Source organism: Doryrhamphus excisus, chromosome 5 (genome assembly GCF_030265055.1).
Source record: "Doryrhamphus excisus isolate RoL2022-K1 chromosome 5, RoL_Dexc_1.0, whole genome shotgun sequence".
Taxonomy (NCBI): Eukaryota; Metazoa; Chordata; class Actinopteri; order Syngnathiformes; family Syngnathidae; genus Doryrhamphus; species Doryrhamphus excisus.
Window position 1 is genome coordinate 2,349,635 of NC_080470.1, and position 10,366 is coordinate 2,360,000.

General features: G+C 35.6%; 1 protein-coding gene across 2 annotated transcripts in view; it reads right to left on the reverse strand.

The window, feature by feature from the left end:
* Window positions 1-1,044: 1,044 nt before the first annotated feature.
* arid3a (AT-rich interactive domain 3A) overlaps window positions 1,045-10,366 on the reverse strand; it is a 67,968-nt gene continuing 58,646 nt past the window's right edge. For both annotated transcript variants that reach the window (XM_058072492.1, XM_058072490.1), the window contains exon 9: window positions 1,045-9,592. In XM_058072492.1, coding sequence (XP_057928475.1) covers window positions 9,417-9,592 — 176 coding nt within the window. In that variant the 3' untranslated portion in view covers window positions 1,045-9,416. The remainder of the gene's footprint in view (window positions 9,593-10,366) is intronic.

Consider the following 10,366-nt stretch of genomic DNA (forward strand, 5'->3'; position numbering starts at 1 on the left):
AATGCCTTATTAGCAGTATTAGGAGTTAAAAGTCGGAATATTACATGTTATACATGTCGGAGGGAAAACAGAGCATAACTCTTCAGGAAGGAAGGAAGGAAACTTCCGCTTTTATTTATAACGTGGCGGTAAAACAGGGTAGTTGAACACAAACAGATTAGCGTGTCTAGCTAGAGCCCTTCTCACTTCCGCTTTCCTTTCCCCGCCCCGCGGTCACATAAGTCCCCGTTTTTCATAGCTGTCTCAGGTAATGCCTGTATCAAAGTTACGACTTTTTTCTTTAACTCCCAAATTAAAAAAAAAACTAAATGATTACTCGTGCACATTGGATTACAACTTTTCCCTAATAATAAGACTTTATTGTTGACAAAGTACTGTTGACTTGTCCATTTTTTTATGTTTTGTTATAATTTTAATTTCTACATATCGTCCATAGCGTCTTTGATCGGTCCTCTGAATGCCTTATTAGCAGTATTAGCAGTTAAAAGTCGGAATATTACATGTTATACATGTCGGAGGGAAAATAGAGCATAACTCTTCAGGAAGGAAGGAAGGAAACTTCCGCTTTTATTTATAACGCGGCGGCAAAACAGGGTAGTTGAACACAAACAGATTAGCATGTCTAGCTAGAGCCCTTCTCACTTCCGCCTTCCTTTCCCCGCCCCGTGGTCACATAAGTCCCCGTTTTTCATAGCTGTCTCAGGTAATGCCTGTATCAAAGTTACGACTTTTTTCTTTAATTCCCAAATAAAAAAAACAAAAACGTTTAAAAAAACCGTTGTCATAAACGTAGGACTTTATTCTTGTAAATGTACTACCTTTTTATAGTAAGTTAACGACTATTTTTAAAATCCGTAACAGGCATCAGCCAAAAACAGCTATGGTGGCTTTGGCCAAAGGTAATATTACTGCTTTGTGACAGAAACATAAACACTATTAAGGTTACCGTGAATTGAAATAAAGTTTGAACAAGTGGTGACATTTAAGAAAGGTGATATTTTATTAATTTCAGATTTAAAATGAAAGTCTTCACACAAACACATATCGAGTAAAACAGGCAAGAATAATCTTCACCCATCAAAAACAAAGAAAAAGGGAACAGTTGCATTGGCTGCCCACTTCACTGTTACCGTGGTTACTAGGAAACCCATTCATCAAAAATCATGTCTAGATAAAGAAAGGAATAAGCACACATTAAGTGAACAGACTGAAAACTACTAGCAGTGCTAAAAAAAAAAAAACAGCAGTACTGTCGAGCCGCGGGGTTCCCTGCTGTTGGTCCTCGCACCAGCAGCAGAAGCGTTGAGCTGTACGTGTGTACCCACTAAACTTTAACTTGACACCTGAATGCATCAAACTGGAGGTAGAGGTAGATTTTCCTGAGAAGTTTCAAGAGACAAGGCACGAGGCCTCGCTTCCTATCTGAAGTTTGCTTCCAAAAACACACAAAAAAAAAAGTCACATTATAATTATGTTTAAATGAATAAATCTGCTCTAAAACGTAATCTCTGTGTGCTGGACTGCTACGGCATACTCAAAAACAAAAGCAAAGAAATAGAAAAAAAAAAACATATATGATATAAACCCCTAAAAAGCCACATCTATTCGATGAATATTAGCAATACAGGTTAATTCATACAATTGTCACAGCAGAAGGCATCTTGTTATACTTTATCATCATCATTATCATTTGCAGTCCACATTTCGGAGCCGGTGGTGAAGCGACACAAGCACCCCCCGACCCATAAAAGCCGTGGTGAAAAATTCCGTGAACGGATTTACAGCAGCAGGGAGCAAATAGATACAGTCAAAGTGATTCACGGCCCCAAATGTGTACTTTTCTAGTTCTGGTCCAGAATGTCCTGAAAGCCACCAAACAAAGACTCCATATTGTTTGGACTCAAAGCTACCAGAAACAAAGTTAAGACTGTCCCCCCCCCCCACTCCAAAAACTGAATATATGCTACAGAAGGGGAGTCCAAACTTTTTCCACCGAGGGTCACAAATGAAAGGACGCAAGGTTCCACTTAAATGCAACTTATATATATTCCAAAGGGGGTAAAAAAAAAACGTGAAAAAGTGTATTAGTATTTTTGCTGTCCCGCTACACCCCCCTCAAATATTTCTAATTTCTTCTTAAATAAATTTTTTTTTACATTTTTTTTCCTCATAATATTTGAACTTTATTCCCATAATATAACCGTTTCCGCAACCCAATGACAACTTAATTTTGTTTTGTTTCTTTAAATATTACTACTTCAGACAAAAATTATTTAATATTTCAAATCTGTGCTAATAAAATATTTATTTTTGTAAAATAATGCAATTTTTTTTCTTGTTAGAATACAAATTTTTGCGCTTGATATTTTGACTTTATTCTTGTAAAATTCATTTTTTTTTTCAAAATTAATTAATTCATTCATTAAGGGGTACGCTGGAACCTATCCCGGCTGACTCTGGGTATCAGCCAATCACAGTACATCAATGTTACACCAATTTATTTATTTTTTCTTTAAAATTTTCATCTTGTAATTGTGACTCTATTCCAATATTTTTATTTTTTATTTTTATTTTTTTATTTTAAATTTTCCAACAATTTCTTCTATTAATTTGGACTTTATTCTACTTTATTCGAACTTTTCTCACAATTTTTTGGGATTTTCCAAAAACTTTAAAAAAAAAACTTTATTTGTTGTTTTTTTTTCCTCATAGTAATACACTTACTAAGACTTTTTCTTTAATATTTCAACTTAAAAGCTACTAAAATTTAGTTATTTTAAGTTATTTTATCTCATGATATTACAACGGTATTCCCGTATGATTACTTGTGCTCGTTGGATTACAACTTTTCCCTAATAATATGACTTTATTGTTGACAAAATACTGTTAACTTGTTCATTTTTTGGATGTTTTGTTATAATTTTTATAATGTTATGATGTTAGGATATATTTTTTAAAGCTTTTATTGGCTTAATTGGCACGATATTGTTTTTTGTTTTTTTTTTTTTTTTTTGCCAAAAACCGATATGCCGATATTGTCCAACTTGATTCAACTTTGATACCGATATGTGTAACATGACATAACTCCTGTGGTGTAATGAACACATGTGTTGTATACAATATTTTAAAAATATGATCGGGAAAAAAAAATCAATTTTGATATTAAATTTTTAAGCTGATATCTGACTAAATTTCATGCCAATATCAAAATATTTGAACCAAGCTATGGATGTGGACCCGATTATCATATTTATGGGTTGACATTGAAAATGTACTAAAAAAAATCCGAAGTCTTACGAACACAGTTACGCCGTTAGCATCAAACTCACTCACAATGGAGTGCTAGCATAAAGAAGGCGAGAAACGTTCTTTCTCAACAATCAATTCTTCAATGAAGGTAAAAGTGACGATTTATGTTAATTTATCCCTTTTACTCCTCATTTTTATGCATTTGGATTTTTTTTCTACAAGTAAAACGCTATATTTTTTAAAAAGTATTCGGTTTGAGTCAGAATTTCTGGAAGGGAAATGCAATAAAAAATCGAACTCTGCACTAATAGTTCCTGAAGGTGATTAAAAATGATTAACACCTTTGTTTGTTTTTCTCCAGCGTCTCCGATTCCATGAGGTAGAAATGCGTCTAAACAGTAGTTGAAGGCATGTTCGAGACCGTTTGGAGGTATACAGTGTTGTCGCAATATTAAAACTAAAACAGGAGAGAAACTAGCCGCTTGCTCTTGTGGTCGATACACTGGAAACAGATCTATATATTATAGAAAGGTGGGGGGGAACGTGCTTGATTGTTGCCTAAAGGGGACAAAAGGTCATTCTAAGGGGGGTGTGTAGGGGGGGGGAAATGTTCAAGAAAAACAAAAAAAAAATTGGATTCTTTAAATTGGAATTGATTGGATTTTACGTCCCCGGAACAGATGCTTTTAATTAGAGCGCCTTGATTTGATTGTCAGCTCTTTTCAGCACCGACTTGAGTGACAAAACCATAACCTTTTCCCCCCTTTTTAATATAAAGTATCTTTTCTTTATAATGTTAATTCATGCTTTCCATAGTGTGCATATGTACTATACTGTAGTCGCCATTTAGAAGGCACTTTGACATATCGTCATGACAAGTAAGCGATGTTTGATTAGTACTTCCTGGTATACAGCTTTAAAAAAAAAAAAAAAAAAGAGCAGTTTCTACAGCTGATCTTGTACTTTTTTTGTGCGTAAACGTACGAAAAAACTGCACATTTCATCTCATATCGTTGGAATCTGAACTGTCACATGGGTAAAAAGTGACAGGAATCGGGAGTTGATTTTCAAACTCTGAAAAAAGGAAATAGTTATTTCTCACAAAAACGTCCAGCTAACATAGGGGTGCCCAAAGTGTGATATCATATTGGAGAAATAAAATTAAACTAAAAAAAAAGTAAAACTAAATAGAAACATGAAGATTAACTTAAAATTTTACTTGGTTGATTCTGTAATTTCACTCCGAAGCCGATTATCCCGATCTTTTTGTGACAATTTTACCTTTTTTTTGCAAAATTACAAAATAAAAACATGATTTTTCAATATGTAGCCCATTGTGGAAAAAAGTTTGGACACCCCTGAGCTAAAATGTGAGGGATAATAGAACTCATCATATTCTATCAGGTCTATCAGTTAAAAATCCAAGTTACTAAACAGCGCCCCTAGTGGATAAGTGGCTGAGTTAAAAATCCAAGTTACTGAACAGCGCCCCTAGTGGATAAGTGGCTGAGTTAAAAATCTAAGTTACTGAACAGCGCCCCTAGTGGATAAGTGGCTGAGTTAAAAATCCAAGTTACTGAACAGCGCCCCTAGTGGATAAGTGGCTGAGTTAAAAATCCAAGTTACTAAACAGCGCCCCTTGTGGATAAGTGGCTGAGTTAAAAATCTAAGTTACTGAACAGCGCCCCTTGTGGATAGGTGGCTGAGTTAAAAATCTAAGTTACTGAACAGCGCCCCTAGTGGATAAGTGGCTGAGTTTAAAAATTCAAGTGACTGAACAGCGCCCCTAGTGGATAAGTGGCTGAGTTAAAAATCCAAGTTACTGAACAGCGCCCCTAGTGGATAAGTGGCTGAGTTAAAAATCCAAGTTACTGAACAGCGCCCCTAGTGGATAAGTGGCTGAGTTAAAAATCTAAGTTACTGAACAGCGCCCCTTGTGGATAAGTGGCTGAGTTAAAAATCTAAGTTACTGAACAGCGCCCCCAGTGGATAAGTGGCTGAATTAAAAATCCAAGTTACTGAACAGCGCCCCCAGTGGATAAGTGGCTGATATAAAAAATCCAAGTTACTGAACATATGCATTAAGCCAGGGGTGTCCAAAGTGCAGCATGTGGCTGTTTTATTTAAAAAATCTGATAAAAAAAAATTAAATCAAAATAGTAGGGAAAAAAATAAAACTTTTAGGTCCATATAAAATGAAACTAATTTAGCAGCACAAACTCAAATATAAAAAAAATATGAATATAAAAATTAATTTGGGAAAAAGTCATATTAACACGAGAACAAAGTCAAATTATTACGGGATTTACGTCATTATATTATGAGAAAAAATTGCAAAAAAACTACAAAAATAAACTACTGCAAAAATATACCCCTTTAAATATAATTATTATGGGATTTAAGTCATTATATTATGAGGAAAAAAATGCAAAAAAAATAAAAAAAATAAACTACTGCAAAAATTTACCCCTTTCAATATAATTATTACGGGATTTAAGTCATTATATTATGAGAAAACAATTACAAAAAAAAAACTACTGCAAAAATTTACCCCTTTCAATATAATTATTACGGGATTTAAGTCATTATATTATGAGAAAAAAAATACTAAAATAAACTACTGCAAAAATTTACCCCTTTCAATATAATTATTACGGGATTTAAGTTATTATATTATGAGAAGAAAATGCAAAAAATTACCCCTTTCAATATAATTATTACAGGATTTAAGTCATTATATTATGAGAAAAAATTGAAAAAAACCCCAAAAATAAACTACTGCAAAAATGTCCCCTTTTCAATATAATTATTATGGGATTTAAGTCATTAATATTATGAGAAAAAATTTGCAAAAATAAACTACTGCAAAAATTTACCTTATTTAATATAATTGTTATGGGATTTAAGTCATTATATTATAAGAAAAAAATTACAAAAAACTACAAAAATAAACTACTACAAAAATTTTCCCCTTTCGATATAATTATTATGGGATTTAAGTCATTATATTATGAGAAAAAAAATGCAAAAAAAAAACAAAACAATAAATTACTGCAAAAATTTACCCCTTTCAATATAATTATTATGGGATTTAAGTCAATATATTATGAGAAAAAAATTGCAAAAAAAAACAAAAAAAGTAAACTACTGCAAAAATTGACCTCCGGAACACTCTGGACACCCCTGGTTTACAAAATCACATAAATATAGATAGTGGGTGGTGCCAAAATATCGCCAATTTCATTGTTTATAAACTTAAACTGGGGACTGTTGAGGATTTTATTAAATTGCACATTTAGTTTTATGATAATAATATTGTGACTTGATTCTCATAACTGCGTCTCGTAACTTGAACTGTGTCTTTCCCTGAAGTCATAAAACAAGTAAAGGCGGAACAGCAGCTGGTGGTGGTGATGGTGTGGGGGGGGGGCAGTAAAGCAAGACGTTGAACAAAGCAACAACCGCCGTACGGTTTAAGGCCTCCACGTAGAAGCTACATGCTAACGCTAGCTTAAGCAAGAATGAGGTTATTTGGCGTAGTGTGGTAACGGGATGACGGACAATCTGAGGTAACGTTGAAAATTGATCTACTTCAAACTGCAAAGACATTGTCAAAAGCGCCTTTTAAGCAAAAAAAATCTCTACGCCTGAGGACGCCGGGGACAGGCTCGGTTCTGGTCCCGGGTCTCAAGACAGACATGGTCCTCCAAACAGCACAGGATATAAGAAGCACTTGGATCAGAAGCACAAAAAAAAGTCATGCTGAAGAAAACACAACAAATGTATACAAAAAAAACACAGAAAGCGCCACATATGAGCTAAACTACCGTCAGGTCCTCTGAAGCGCAGCTTGCGCCTCCTGACCACCTGATTGTCCAAGTGAGCGAGATTTCCTTTTCGGCTTTATCCACTTCACAAGAAAGACGAGCTTAAAAACGGACAATAAAAGATAGAAACTGACTTTCCCGCTTTGCAAACGCGCCGGACACCTGAGAACATTCTTGGAACAGGAAGTTAGCAGGAAGAGTCATCCAGCACGCCATCGAGGCCAGCAAAAGTGACAAAAAAACCCAAGGCTTCATTATGCTACAGTTCGCCGTTCCCCCGCCAAAGTCAAATTATTACAGGATTTAAGTCATTATATTATGAGAAAAAAATGGCAAAAAAACTACAAAAATAAATTACTGCAAAAATGTACCCCTTTCAATATAATTATTACGGGATTTAAATCATTATATTATGAGAAAAAAAATTGAAAAAAACTACAAAAATAAACTACTGCAAAAATTTACCTCTTTCAATATAATTGTTACGGGATTTAAGTCATTATATTGTGAGAAGAAAATTGAAAAAAAACCTACAAAAATAAACTACTATTAGCGACTCCAAATTGTCCATAGGTATGAACGTGAGTGTGAATGGTTGTTTGTTTTTCAACGTAAATTGGCTGGCGACCAGTCCAGGGTGTACCCCGCCTCTTGCTCGAAGACAGCTGGGATAGGCTCCAGCAACCCCGCGAGGATACGCGGTAGAAAATGGATGAATGAATGAATGAGTTCTCCTCCTATTTTGTGTGGAAGTGGTAACTTTTTGGCTTCTTATTTTGTCTTTCCCCACCCTCGGCCATCTCTGTGTGGAGTTTGCATGTTCTCCCCGTGCATGCGTGGGTTTTCTCCAGGTACTCCGGTTTCCTCCCACATTCCAAAAAAAAAACATGCTAGGTTAATTAGCGACTCCAAATTGTCCATAGGTATGAATGTGAGTGTGAATGGTTGTTTGTCTATATGTGCCCTGTGATTGGCTGGCCACCAGTCCATAGAAAATGGATGAATGAATGAATGAGTTCTCCTCCTATTTTGTGTGGAAGTGGTAACTTTTTGGCTTCTTATTTTGTCTTTCCCCCACCCTCGGCCATCTCTGTGTAGGTATGAATGTGAGTGTGAATGGTTGTTTGTTTTTTCAATGTAAATTGGCTGGCGACCAGTGCAGGGTGTAACCCCGCCTCTCTCGCCCGAAGACAGCTGGGATAGGCTCCAGCAACCCCCGCGACCCTCGTATGTTGGGTTAATGATGCTAACCGAGGTTCCACTGTACGCAAATCTGATCAGTTCTATGGATCTAATATAAATATGAAGAGCTTGGAGTAGCATATATAATAAGTCCCGACTTCAGGGAGCTAAATAGCTAGTCCACGAGAGTTAGGGTTGTTTCCTCTTAGAAAAAAACAAACACCGCCCCCTTGTGTTTTGGCAGAGAAGGGACGACTGTAGCATAATTGAGCCTTAACCGACTACGGAAGCGGAGAAAACAATGAATAATTTCAGCAGGAACCAGCACAGGAACCAAATATATTAATAAAATAAACATTAGTGCCGGCAGAACCTTTTTAAAAAAAAAAAAAAAAAAAAAAAAAAAATTCCTCAGGCTTGAGATTTGAGACACGTGGTCCCGATCGGACCGCAGGTCTCGTTTCAAACCAGGACACCGCTCTGTAACGTCTGCCATGTGAATAAGGTATCTGGTTTTAACACAGAAGTAGGTCACAATGGTGCATTGTTATACGCTCCCTAAGAAACCCTATATACTTTTTAAAGCTTTTATGATTAAAAATAGATTTTTTTTTCAATTATTATTATTATTATTATTATAGACCTCTAAATATATAGATGTTTTCCTGCAGTGAAAAGATTGATAAAGATTTAAATGATAAAAAAAAAGAATAAAAATAATATAGATAAACAACAAATATAGTCAAATATTACTGTCAGTCAGTAGCTGTGTTTGTGAGTGTAAACAGTGCATTACCCCTCTTATGGTTATTACCTTCTCTTTTGTTCTTCCATAAGCTGTACATGTATGCAGAAATAAATAATTCACAGGTTGTACATATATACTTTTTTTTTTTTTTTTTTTTTTAACATATACTGGCTCTATGTTGGGATATTTTCCTCCAAAAATGATATGCGGTTATGAAGAACAAAAAGAGGTGAAGTGATGACAAAAAACCTGAGCGTGTAATTCAAGTGGGCTGAGTTACAGTTTGTGTCGGTGTGTTTTTTTTTTTTTTTTGGCATAGACTATGTAGAAAATGAGGTTTTTTTTTTGTTTTTTTTTTGGCTTTACTTAGCATGATAATTAAAAAAATAAAGAGGAAGGCTGATGCTTTGTTAAGACACTGGGTTGTTGGAGGTTGAGGTAGGTACGTTCTGCTGCTGCTGCTGCTGTTGTTGTTGTTGTTGTTGTAGCGGTTGAGGAGCGACGCCGCGGCTGCTGCCCACAGCCTTGCCGGAGAGGGACGCGCCCGACGGGGCTGACCCGGCTGCCGCCTGAGCAAAAAGGACACCTGCAATGCAAAGATAAGTTAGACAAACCAGGAGGCGTCGACGCTAACCGACTGAGTTAATCTATCAAAATATGTATTGTGGCGTCTATACTCTATATCAGGGGGTGTCAAACACGCGGCCCGCGGGCCAAATGTGGCCCACAGGACACTAGTTTGAGGCCCCCCGCCTTGGTATGAAAGTTTAATGTTAGCGCGGCCCGCGCAAGTTTGATATGGATGAAAAGTTTGATATGGAGAAAATACAAAATATGTATAAATCAGGGGTCTCAAACATGTGGCCCCCGGGCCAAATGTGGTCCGTAGGACACTAGTTTGAGGCCCCCGCCTTGATATGAAAGTTTAATGTTAGTGGGGCCCGCGCAAGTTTGATATGGATGCTGTATGGTATCATGTACCCAGAAAAAATTATTACGTTTGATTCATGTTCATGTTAAAGGTTAAATAACTGTTAATAGTTATCCTCCCTATCCGTGTGGAAGTGGAACGTTTTTGGCTATTTTAAGTTTAAAGGAAATAACTTGAAATACAACACATTTTACAAACGTCAATTTTTTGTCAATTTTCTGTCAATTTTTGACAATTTTTGTCATTTTTTTGTATTTTTTTGTCAATTTTGTCAAATTTTGTCATTTTTTGTCATTTTTTTGTAAATTGTGTCAATTTTTTTGTCAATAAATTTGTACAGTTTTGTCAATTTGTCAATGAAATTTGTCAATTTTTGATTTGTCGTGTTTCCCCGAATACTTTATTCGGGAAACACAACACATTTTACAA